Consider the following 13,363-nt stretch of genomic DNA (forward strand, 5'->3'; position numbering starts at 1 on the left):
AAATTTTGTGTGCACACTCGTGTATACCATACGCAGTACGAGTTTGCTTTATTTTTTCGATAAGTCATCCGATAACTTTTTTATCGCGAATAATCGAAAAATTGATTTTGTTTTTTGAGCCTCATTTGGATACTACTAGACGTGGAGACTTCAGATTTACTGTGTATATACGTATGATGAATACAAACATTTTGTAATCAAGAGATTTTGGATACCACGCCCTCTTCGCCCCCAATTTCTAAAAAACGTATTTCAAGTACTAGAGACTTGTGCTTTGGAATGTACACACATTTTGACCATATAATTACGCCCTGAAAAATTCATTATGATCGTATGTTTACAAACGAAGTCATTCACCAAGAAAATTCTTATATTATTGCCCACACTGCAGCGCAGCCCAAGCGCAGTCGCTGCTTACTGCGCAGTTAGCAAAGCGCGGGCGTTTGAGGTTGGATGCATATATATGTATGTGTGCGTGCATAAAAGAAGTGCAAAATGATAAGTATATAAGCTTGGAGGGTTCAGGGTATCTCCTAGTCGAGCAGTCTCGACTAGAGTCTTCTTACTTGTTGATTATATTGTAGCTTTTGGTAATTTTATCGAGTAATCGATAATTATTATATTGATCGTGCACTTTTTGAGTACGAATGTATGGTAATTTTCGTTAATAGCTTTCGGTCACACCTATTGCAGATTCTTAAGCGTTTGCTTACATTACAAAAGCGCGCTTTTTAGCATTCTAAGAATTGCGATTGATTTCTGGATTTTCTAGCTGTTATTGTAGTTTTGTCAGATGACGCTCTGTTATTAGCTTATTGTATTTTAGCTACCGGATTGTCAAACAATAGCGTGGGTGATAGAGGCGTCGCAAGTTATGTTACAGCGGGGGAGGTTGAAAGCCCCTTCAATGTTGTGTATTTTTTTCATACATATTTCGTTTTTTATAAAAGAGACATATTTTTTCTAATTTAAAAATTTTATAAGTTTAAATTTGTTTCTTCTTAAATAGCCCTCATATATGTATGTACGCATTTATGCATGCATATGTCAGACTGATTTGTTTTTGCTTTGTTCTTGAATTTACCATCCGCTACTCTCATAACAAGAATCTTATTTTTGGATTTCATTTTAATTACAATCATTGACAGTAGGTGGTGGCGCTGTCAGCAAAGGCGCCGGTTCAATTTGTTTTTGTTCTTTTGACAAACATGACTTGGGTGCGAGTTCAAATCCCGCGGAAAGCTCTTTTTTGTAAATTACAAATTTTGTTATTTTAGCTTCTTTTAAATTTTTTAAATATTTAAATTTTATTTTAAAATTTTATAAAAATGTTTCCTTCCGTGTTATCAATGCCTATTTGTATATACACGTACATACATAGATAGCTCAAGCATATAAATGTCGCAATTTGATACTACAAATGCCGATTGCCACGCCCCTAGTGGCCGTAGACACCTCATTTTTGGCCAGTTCTTAGAAAGAGCTAACGGTAACGTAAATGCGAAATTTGAATGCTTACGCTCAAAAAATGTGAAAATTACAGGGTATTTTTCGATATGCCACGCCCCCAAAGAGGCGTGACAATTATTTTTGGGGCATCGATAGAGGAGGTTACCAGTAACTCAACTATCCAAATTTGAAGCTTCTAGCTCTTAAACAGTAGGAGATATAAAGTTTTGCGGTTTGCCACGCCCCCTTGGGGCGGACATATATCCACTATAGCTTGTTGGACTTGGGAGGTCAACTCGCGTATTTATACCAAATTTCAAGTCTCTAGCAAATTTGAAAAATCACTATATCTTCAGGTCCGATTTGCCACGCCCCTAGTAGGTTTAGACATACAATTTTCATTCAGTCATTATAGAATTATAGCATTAGCTCACGTGCGAAATTTCAACGTTCTAGCTTTAGAACTTTAGGAGATACAGTTTTATCTGATTTGCCACGCCCCCAATGGGCGTAGATATATCCACCATAGCTTTTTGGACTTGGGGGGGTCAACGCGGATCTACATACCAAATTTCAACTTTCTAGCTCTTCAACTAACATGATTTCTGGTATATCGGAAAATGCATTTTCCGATTTGCCACACCCCTAGTGGGCAGAGTTATACACGAGTATGTGTTCCAAATTTCAAGTCTCTAGCTTCAGACGGACAGACGGACGGACGGACAGACGGACAGACGGACAGCAAGACGGACATTGCACAAAACCAATATACTAATTCACTTCGTGAATGAGTATAAAAAGCGAAACTCCAGCGGTTCCCCAGAGAAAGGTGCACGTGAGTGGTAGCCTATTCTATTTTCCCCCTTCCCTTATTCCCTGCCTGGTTTCTCATTCAAAATAATAAATATTTTTGTGAGAGTACCCTGGCGACTGAGCATGCCCCAGTTTATGAATTAAGTAACTACGTTACACTGTTAATTATAGAATTATAGCATTAGCTATATCTTTGCAAAGTCTTTCACAAATCTTTTATAACATCATTTCCCTGGTTGAAGTTTTAGTCTCGCTAGTGATAATTTAGTAAAAATCTTTCTTAGGTCTGTATTGTATTCCTGTGCAGGAGTAACTCATTGAATCGTTTCTGGGGCCAGGTTAGTCCTCTTTCGCGCACAGCTCACAGCGAAGTCGCTGGTCAGTGCGCGAGGATCGGTTGCCAAGCTTTGCCGACACCCAAAGTTCCGCAGCCGGTGGAGCCAGTTGCGTGGCAGGCGTCTGCAACCAGTCTCAGCAATCAGCCACATGCCCGACTGCATGCCCCGCGTATATGGGTTGCCGCCGCTGCCTCTGCCCACGCCGGGCGCTCCTACAAAACTCACCTGTTGGTTTTGCAGTCCCCGGTGGCTTTGGCACTCGTGCGGCGGCCACCTGCCTCACAACATCCCTCGCTGTCCTCTCCGTTGCTGACGAAGGCGTCCATAATAGCAGCTGCTCTCCTAGTGGGTCCAGTGTCTTCGTTGCGGCGCTGATTCGGCCGGCAAAACGCGCCTACGTCTCAGCACGGACAACCGGATGAATTCGTCGCGTGGCAGGCATCGATGGTGGCCAGAACTCCCAACGGGCAACTCAACTTATGGCTGCGTGCTCCTTGTCTCCACTCGAACACTTGATGGCATGTGGACGAACCTTCGGTTTATCCCGAGTCTAAGCTGGGCTAGTTTCAGCTGACTGTGGATTCGTGCCAACAAATTTATTTGTTGAAGCCACTGCGATATTAATTAGTCAATGTATATTCTCTTGAATAAGTTCGAAATGTACACGTCACTTAAATTATGCTGGTTCGCTGGTTGGCTTTAGGGAAGCACACCTACCGAGCGCTGGTTCAACGCACTCCGGCTGGGAGAGTGTTGTGCTACAACACGCTAGCTCACCGGGACGATTCGGGAAACGCCAGGACCTCGGTCTGTAAACTCTGGCGGTTCGCTCAGATATGCAGGCCTCTCTTACTATCCCACTCGCTCACAGCACAACACTAGCTTCGTTTCGCTCACAAAACTTCTCTACGTGAACTTACTCAGATGTGCAGGCCTCGCTTAGCCCAGCCACAGGCCCTGCTTCGGGTGATAACGGGGCCTGTTCGGCTCTGGAGCGGGGCCTTTCAGCCGCTCGTGCCCATAGAAATGGTAAAGTGGCGTGATCCGTGATCCGCCGAATTGCGTGGCAGCCTCCTATTGGCCGAAGTATATGCATATAAACGCACAGCAAATACGTACGTTCATATACATTAATACGTTCATACCTATATTGCTCCTCACGCACTAATCAATTTATGCAGAAAAACAATTCCTAAAATTGTTCTGCGATTGGTTAGCGATGTAAGATCAATAAGCTGGAGCCTACTATGATAAGACGGTAATCGTAAATTACTGTCTCATCGAAGGTCTCTTAAGGCAAAGAGAAGAAACTGTTTTTAGACCGATTCGATACGATCCTGATGCAGTTCATGCTGCGGAGACCATACAACAGAGCAATACTCTAAGATGGGACGCACAAGCGAAGTAAATAAGCGCTTGAAGGTAAAAGGATCTTTAAATTCCTTAGACCAACGTTTTATAAAGCCAAGCCCACTTTTGGCTTCATAATGATGGTAGAAAAATGAAGATTAAATTTTATTGCAAAAAAAATATTGCAAATTTTATAATCAACAATTAGAGGACCGGTACGACTGAAGGTCATTGGCATACACTTTGAGCAATTTAAGTCCAGCTGGTTTGCCCCACATCAAAGTTGAAATGCATTTAGGTCATCTTAAAGGTGATGTCCATTTGCACTGGAGTATGGAAGACAAAGCATACATAAATATAGTAGAATACGAGATACAACTAGGAAGGTCACTTATAAAAAGGGAAAAGAGTAATGGACCCAAATGGCTACCCTGAGGTACACCAGACGAAACAAAGATAACTTTAGACATAGCTGTTCTGAGCAAGACCCTTTGGGTTCTACCCATTAAATAGGATGAAATCCAAGATACAAGTCTAGTCGAAAATCCTAAGCGTTCAAGCTTAAGAATTCGAATGCTTTACTGAAGTCAGTATAAATAACATCCGTTTGAACATAACCATGTTGAGATGGTTGAATAATCGATTTGCAAAAATGCTGCAAGGCCGATGTTATAATTTTCTCAAATACCTTCGGAATTTGAGACTAACAAATACCTGAACTTTCGAGATATTTAGCTTCTGTATGCACGCGTATTATATTTATCAAATGTAATTTTTTTATGAATAGTCAGGTTCACCTGAGGCTGTGCCGTAGACTGACTGACTACATTTGTTTATTTGATAAATATAAAAATATTCAAATTTTGAAAAAATTAAAAAAAAAAAAATTACGACGCTTCCTAGATTTGAACCCGTGATTTCCCGATCACGTCACGCCTTTTTCACAACGCCACCACACTGCTCGAAATCCGAATGGCAAAACTGAAATAGATTCACTGCTGCAGCGCCATCTAGCAAATCTAAACCAAACAGCTGATGTGATTCTAAGAATGTGCCAGAAGTTTGAATTTTTGTGTGCACACGTATAGGAAAACTGTAGTAGCTGCACGTTTGTTAATTGGCCAAACATTTTGTTATTTATTAACGTCGTTTGACGATTCAATGAAACTTTCAGCATATACTCTACATATTCGATTGAATAATTGACAAATTTGAAAAAGTTAAAACTCATTCACATTTAGCAACAGTGGCATCTGCCTTGATTGATAATGTTTTAAACCGATGATAAAATTAGTTACCGATTTTTGAAGCTAAAATCGACATCCACGTTCAAACATACGGACAGACGGACAGGGTTAAATCGCCTCAGCTCGTCGCCCTGATCAAGAATATATATACTTTGCGGGTTTTGCCACGCCACCTTCTGCCTGTTACATACATTTTAAAAAAACCTTTATACCCTGATTTCGCATTTTCAATGGGTTCAGGGTATAGAGTAGGGCAAAAAGAAAAGTACGTTAGAGAGTAAATAGTATTATTATTATTTTATATTATCAATATTCTTAGAAATTACTGAAAATGTGATATGTATGACTAACTTACCAGTTTATTTAAGATATTACAGCCCCCTGCACAGAACAGCTATGTCTAAAGTTATCTTTGTTTCGTCTGGTGTACCTCAGGGTAGCCATTTGGGTCCATTACTCTTTTCCCTTTTTATAAATGACCTTCCTAGTTGTATCTCGTATTCTACTATATTTATGTATGCTTTGCCTTCCATACTCCAGTGCAAATGGACATCACCTTTAAGATGACCTAAATGCATTTCAACTTTGATGTGGGGCAAACCAGCTGGACTTAAATTGCTCAAAGTGTATGCCAATGACCTTCAGTCGTACCGGTCCTCTAATTGTTGATTATAAAATTTGCAAAATTTTCTTTCGGCGCATCCATACAGTCAAAGAAATTGGCGTTTCCTTTGATTGTAAACTAAATTTTAATCTTCATATTTCTACCATCATTAATGAAGCCAAATGTGTTCTTGGCTTTATTAAACGTTGGTCTAAGGAATTTAAAGATCCTTTTACCACCAAGCGCTTATTTACTTCGCTTGTGCGTCCCATCTTAGAGTATTGCTCTGTTGTATGGTCTCCGCAGCATGAACTGCATCAGGATCGTATCGAATCGGTCCAAAAACAGTTTCTTCTCTTTGCCTTAAGAGACCTTCGATGGGACAGTAATTTACGATTACCGTCTTATCATAGTAGGCTCCAGCTTATTGATCTTCCATCGCTAACCAATCGCAGAACAATTTTAGGAATTGTTTTTCTGCATAAATTGACTAGTGGTGATATTGATTCGTCCTCTTTGTTGGGTCGTCTAAACTTTTCGGTTCCGTCCCGAACAACTAGACACTATCGTCCGCTTCATTTACCGGTGTGCACTAGGGATTATTCTTTGCACAGTGCGTTTCATGTTCTTAGTGTTAATTTTAATAATCATCACGTTTTTTCCTTAGAGCTCTCTCTTCCTAGCTTATTTTAGGGAAATCACTCACAATGCCCAGGCATAAGCATTGGTATACATTTTCGTTGTCAATGTTGTGTAGTGATTTCTCAATTCTATACTATATTCTATTTCTGTGCTCTTTCCTTTACTCTTTTCTTTTTACTATTTCTTATTTATTTATTTATTTTTTTTTATAAACTTATCTTGCAATTTCTTTTAATACCTTACTTTTTCTTTTTCTATATTAATTCTTATTTATTACATTTTTTTTTTATACCCTGAACCCATTGAAAATGGGAAATCAGCTGAGTCGATTTAGCCCTGTCCGTCTGTCTGATGAATTTTATACAATTTCGGTTTTTGATAAAATTTACCCCCCCATCACTAAATCCACCCCCTCACCCTCATCTTTGTAAAAGTCGTATATCAAATACTAGAGACTTGTGCTTCGGTATACACATACATTTAAACATTATGATTACGTTCTGAAAGTTTCATTACGATCGTACGTCTAGAAATTAAATTATTCAACAAATAAGTTCTTATAATATTGCCAACACTGCAGCGCAACCCAAGCGCAATAGTTTATAAATTTATATCTCCTACATTTCTAGAGCTATAGTCTCCAAAATATATTCCAATGCATTTTATACAATTTCGGTTTTTGTTATATTTTGGATACCGGCTCCAAATTCACCAGAATCCCCAGTGAAGGTCAGATGCTAGTATAGCTAATTGTGAATGATTTGACATGTTTTTTTTTAAATGCCAAATATTCAATAGAATATGTAGATCATATGCTGAAAGTTTCATTAAATTCGGTTTAGTCAATCGACGTTAAAAAATAACAAAATGTTTGGCCAATAAACAAACGCACGTGCTGCAGCAACAGCAGATTTCCAATACGTGTGCACACATACATTCAAACATCTTCTAGCACATTCTTAGAATCACATCAGCAGTTAGTTTCGTTTAGTTCTGCTAGATAGCGTTGAATCAGTGAATCTATTTCAGTTTTGGCATTGCAAATAATAATAGAGGAGTGGCGTTATGGTAGAGGGCGCGGCGCTTGATCGGGAGGTCTCTGGTTCAAATCCTGCTGGGCGTATTGTAGTTTTCCTTTAATTGCTTCAAAATTTTTATATATTTGATTAAATTTCTCTTATATTTTTTTAAAAATCGAAATTGAAATTTTAACCACACTATATGTACGTTTTTATTAGTTTGGTTGTTCTTGCACATTCTTAAAGTCACATCAGCAGTTAGTTTGACTTAGATTTGGTAGATGGCGCTGTAGCAGTGAATCTATTTCAGTTTTGACATTGAAAAACAGAACAGAAGGGTGGCGTCAAGGTAGAAAGCGCGGCGCTTGATCACGAGGTCTCGGGTTCAAACTCAAACCCAGAGCGTGTCGTAATTATGTTTGTTAATTGTTTCAAAATTTTTATATATTTAATTAAATGAGTTTTCTATTTCATTTATATTTTTAAATACATCGAAATTGAAATTTGAACCATACTAAATGTGCTTTTCTATTAGTTTGGTTCAGGGTAGTATCTAGTCGAGCGCTCTCGACTAGTTTTTTTACTTGTTTTTTTTTATTATTATTTATTATTATATTATTTATTATTTTATATGTTGTTAATAAATCTACATTTAATATTTTTTTCTAAGTTTTCCTACTTACACTTCTTTTTATAGCATCATTAGTTTCACTGACCATATTTGGCTGTGAGACGTGGGCATAGCTGGCCGGACTAGCAAATAAAATACCCCCATCGGGTCGGTGTTACTATTGATATTATATCCTGTACTTTGTTTAGGCTTTTTTTTTTTTTAATTTAATTTGACTCTCGTTTTTGTCAATAGCTTTAAGAAGTAAATAAATAAATAAATAATAAGTTTATGGACAATTTTTAGGCATAAAGTTACAGGAGGCCATCAAATTTATTTACTAGTTAATATTAATTTGATTAGTATAGTGTTCTATTGATGTTTAATTTTCAACAAGGACCACATGGACCACAAGGAACCTGAGGGCCACATGGCCCAACTGGCCCACAATGCGTATTCCATGGCGTTGGTGCACAGGGATAACAAGGTCCGCACTCAGGTGATTCGTAAGGGCAGGGAGGTGAGCAAGGTCCACACGGTCCACAAGGACCACATGGTGCATTTCCCAATGGACCACAGCCCGTTCCACACGGACCACATGGTGCGGGTATGAAAGGACCAGAAGGCATTGTCAAACCACATGGTCCACAATTTGGCACAGCACAAGTTCCTCCACAGGGTCCACATGGTCCACATGGTCCACTACGCCCTGGTCCAGACGGAACACCACGCCCTGGTGCACAAGGTCCACAACGAGTTTCACACACTGGATATTGATTTGTAGAGAAGCAGGGAAGAGGGCAACAAGCTCCACCCGGAGCACATGGTCCAATAGGACAGGGTGGACAAGCGGCACTTGGCTTATAATTTATTGGTCCGTTCGGGTAGCAACAATATTCGCGTGGTGGTGGTATGTCAATAGTTTGTGGCTTTGGCTGGCATAGGATGGACTGGCAGACTTCTCTAGGTTCACAAACACGCTTCGGATAACAAACTACATAGGGGTCAGGAATCATAGATGGGTAATATATGACGCGCGGTTCGCGAACCATTTGTGACACCCAAATAAGCTTTGGAACTTTAATAACCCGAGTCGCGTCCACAACTTTTGGCACAGTAATTTGACGACAACGATTTACGACCATAGGCTCCGGCACAATTTTTTCAGTAAATACCACTCGTTTTTTACATATAAGTCTTGGAGGTTGTTGTACAGTGATGCACTTAGGAAATGGCGGTGGGATACGTGGGGCACATTGAGGTAAAGCTTCCAATTGCGCAGCATTGTAACATTTCGGCGAGCACTCAAAAGGTCCACAACAAGGATCGCAGGGGCTGCAGGGTCCACAAGGAGAACACATTTTGAATTAAAATAGAATAAAAACTTTTGAATTTTAATAAAAATTTTAAATTTTGTTGTTACAATTTGGACGCTGATCGAATTGATATTGAGTTAGTTCACTGTTCTTTCAGCACCAGGCTTGTTTGTTTTTTTTTTGACATATATTTCAAGGCCTAATCAGTTTTTATACCCTGAACCCATTGAAAATGGGAAAACAGGGTATAATGGTTTTGTTGAAACGTATGTAACAGGCAGATGGTGGTATGGCAGATGGGACGACGAATTGAGTCGACTTGCCCCTGTCCGCATGTATGTTCGTCCGTCTTTCTGACCATCTGTCCGTAGGCTTGATTTCTTATTTGTTATTAGTTGGGTTATTCTAGCACATTCAGCAGTTAGTTTGCTTTTGATTTGCTAGATGGCGGTGCACCAGTAAAGCTATTTCAGTTTTTCCATCATACTTTTCGCAAGTTAACTAATAAATAAACAATAAAATATTTAAATAAATAAAAAAATAAATTAAATTAAGAAAGTATAAATATTAAATTTAAATCTGTGCCCTCACGCAAGCTACTGACAGCCGTATCGAACGACATGCTTTAGCGAGAGTGACGTAGGCGGCTGAGCCAACGCGTTGAGTTCATACCACGGTTGACATATCGGATTAAAACAAAAAAACACTGGACACTGATCGAAATGGTAACTGAAGTCTGTTTTCGAACGGTTGTACGGCGGCGAACAGAGGCAGGGCTGCCAGTTTAGCAATTTAGTTGCTAAAAATTTGCTACTTTTATTTTTTAAATGCTATTAGCCACAAATAGAATTTTTTTCATAAAAATAATAATTTTTATATTTTTCTTCAGGGTTTTTGCATTTTGTCTACCTTTTTGTCATCTACTGCAAAATTCCTAACAATAGTAGTTCGGAACTTGTATTTGACTCAGCTGTTCGATAACATATACAACAGTACTGCCAACTTTTGTTGAGTAAAAAAAAAATATTTTTCTGAGAAGATACTTAAAAAAAAAAGCCGAAATTTTGTAAAAATATAGGAAAAAAGGTTATATTTTTTGCTTTGGTTGATATTGTATATTTATATATATTTTTAACAACTTTTAATCATGGCAGTATTTCTTCAACCGCTGCAAGTCGTATCTATGAAGTTTTAAAATATATATGTTTTATCTAGCGCTCTAAATTGAGTTAAGCATCACAGTATTGATTTGACTAAAAATAAAATAAACAAGTAAGAAAGCTCTAGTCGAGACTGCTCGACTACGAGATCCCCTGAACCCTCAAGCAACTGATATTTCAATAATAATTAGCACCCACACACGCACTCATGCAAACACACGCACGCATATACACACTCACATATACAGGCGATTGCGGTTGGGTTGCGCTGCAGTGTTGGCAATATTATAAAAATTTATTTGTTAATTTCTGGACGTACGATCGTAATGAAACTTTCAGATCATGATGTTTAAATGTATATGTATACCGAAGCACAAGTCTCTAGTATTTGATATACGAGTTTTACAAAGATGAGGGTGAGGGGGTGGAATTAGATGCATTTTATACAATTTCGGTTTTTGTTCAAATTTACCACAAACCCCTAAATTAACCCCCTCACCCTCACTACTGTAAAAGGCGTACTTGCTTTGTAATGTACACACATTTAAACATTATGTTTACGTTCTGAAAGTTTCATTAAGATCGTACGTCTAGAAATTAAATTATTCAACAAATAAACTCGTATTATATTGCCCACACTGCAGCGCAGCCCAAGCACAGTCGGTTCTGTCTGCGAAATTGGCAGAGCGAGTTCTACAATGTGCGTGTTTATGTATGTGTGCCTGAAAGAAGTGTAGAGTGAGTAGAATATCCGATTGGAGGGTTCAGGGGATCGAGCAGTCTCGACTAGAGTATTCTTACTTGTTCGAATATGCTCTGCTTCATAACATAACATAAAAAGCGGCTCTCTTTGTTTTGGTCAAGCGCTTCGCATTGACTCATTGGTGTCACGATCTGAAATGAGTGTCGCTTACTCAAAGACAAAAACTCAACAGAAATGATCTTCGTGTGCATGCAAATACATACATATATAACACAACAATTGCGAGTAATCACTCACACCCATACATACGCAAAAGACAATGCTTGACTTGAGCGAAACGAAAACTGAAATAACTGTCTCGCTCAGAGCGCAAGCGAGCAAAACCATACGCGACAAAAACAATTTCTTTCTGAGTCTTTTTTACTGTCTGTTTTACATCTGTGGAGTCGGAGAGAGTTTTCAGCAAGGCGGGATAACAAAACAAGTAACAAAGCTCTAGTCGAGACTGCTCGACTACGAGATCCCCTGAGCTTCGAGCAACTGATATTTTAATAATTCTTCGTATCTTTCTACTTCACAAGAAACACATTCACGAAAACACACACACACACAGACACCCGCACGGATAAAGACATAATGGATAGGTATACATACTATAGGAATTTAATTGTTTAATAACTTTTCTTGTGGATGGACTCTCTTCGATATCTGAGCTATATACATACACTGACATTTACAAAATTAAAATCTAGCTCTTATATTTTCTGAGATCGACCGACGTGTTCATACATACGGACAGACCGATGTACAGACCGACGGACAGGGCTAAATCGACTAAGTTGACAAACTGAAATGGTTATTTTTCTGGCTATTCTTGAATTCTAGTCGTTTCTTGCAGGTTTAAAGATAATTTAGCATTTCTTGCTCTGAAAAGTTGGCAACACTGACTATGTGCATGACGTGAAAACAATCTTATTTGTTAGTTGATTGTGTAGTAGGAAGAGACAATTCAGTCAGTAAGCGACGGAAATTCTAAGACATTAACTGATTTTTTTACCAATGTATAGGAAAACCTATTATTCATTAGAGGAAGACAACATATCCCATACGGACAAATGCTTCTTAGGGCTATAAGAAACAAAATTGAGGGAAAAGCCAATGATGCCGTTATATCTTGAGGTGCTGCCTTAAATTGAGATGAAATCAGGGAAGACCTTATCTTCGAATGCTCAGACAAAAGGGACGGATCGACTGTAATATTTGAACTTCATAGCTTAGCACGATAAAGACTGTTAGTGTCAAGACTTTTTAAAAAAGTGGCCGTACTGAAACTAGCATTGTTTAAGGTTACCGAAGCCAAAGAGACAAATTATTAATTAAAGCAAAAAAGATTATTTGCTGACAGATGCTTAAATATATTTCTTACGTCAATGAGAGCCCCCCTAGGAGCTGTGGCTGCTAACTGTGGTTAGGTCCATGAGAAGAAAGACATTTCAAGAGGCATACGATTTTTCCTTAAAGAAATAGATATTTATTTACAAGAGTGCAAGTGGAAATAGGAATTGAACAAATCAATTAATAAAAGACATAACAACAACAGACAAGACTATAACCCGGATCGACACGAACAAAGAAACAAAATGCATATAAACCATATTTTAAAAATACACTAGCAAAAGAAAATCACCAGCAATCATGCCCAAAGAGGATAATCATAGCTATAAACGAAAATATAATGACAACCGAATAATAATAATATTCAACCGAGTCCTCAATTCCATAATTTGAACGAGTACGAAATTTTTTAGAGGAGAGCCTCAAAAATTTTACGGGATACATAAACAAATCCCATGAAACGATTACATTTTGAATCGACACAGGAGCTGAACGCTCTTTTATAAGACCACAAATTATCACTTATCAAAAACAAAATTAAATTAAAAAGAAAAAAAATTTTAATTATTTTAATTTTGCTATTTAAAACAAATTAACGCAATTGTAAACATTAACATAAATAGTTTAATTACACCACACTTTTCCATTAAACTTTTATCCGAAAGAAATAGGGCATCCGACGTAAATTTAGTTGACGCATATTCCAAAACCATACTT

The 13,363-nt window shown here is 38.2% G+C and overlaps 1 protein-coding gene across 1 annotated transcript; it reads right to left on the reverse strand.

Moving 5' to 3' along the window:
* Positions 1–8,371: 8,371 nt before the first annotated feature.
* Positions 8,372–9,537, reverse strand: Mst98Ca (Male-specific RNA 98Ca). The gene has a single exon (XM_018110890.3). It carries the CDS (start codon positions 9,431–9,433, stop codon positions 8,462–8,464), a length of 972 nt encoding a protein of 323 aa, XP_017966379.1. The 5' UTR covers positions 9,434–9,537; the 3' UTR covers positions 8,372–8,461.
* Between the last annotated feature and the right edge of the window lie 3,826 nt (positions 9,538–13,363).

Source organism: Drosophila navojoa, unplaced genomic scaffold (assembly GCF_054131105.1).
Source record: "Drosophila navojoa isolate 15081-1374.11 unplaced genomic scaffold, UAZ_NAV_1.0 NAV_Backbone_142, whole genome shotgun sequence".
Classification (NCBI taxonomy): Eukaryota; Metazoa; Arthropoda; class Insecta; order Diptera; family Drosophilidae; genus Drosophila; species Drosophila navojoa.

Excerpts from the sequence above, each read along its gene's own strand:
- Mst98Ca (XM_018110890.3), bottom strand. The coding sequence starts at position 9,433 with ATGTGTTCTCCTTGTGGACCCTGCAGCCCCTGCGATCCTTGTTGTGGA.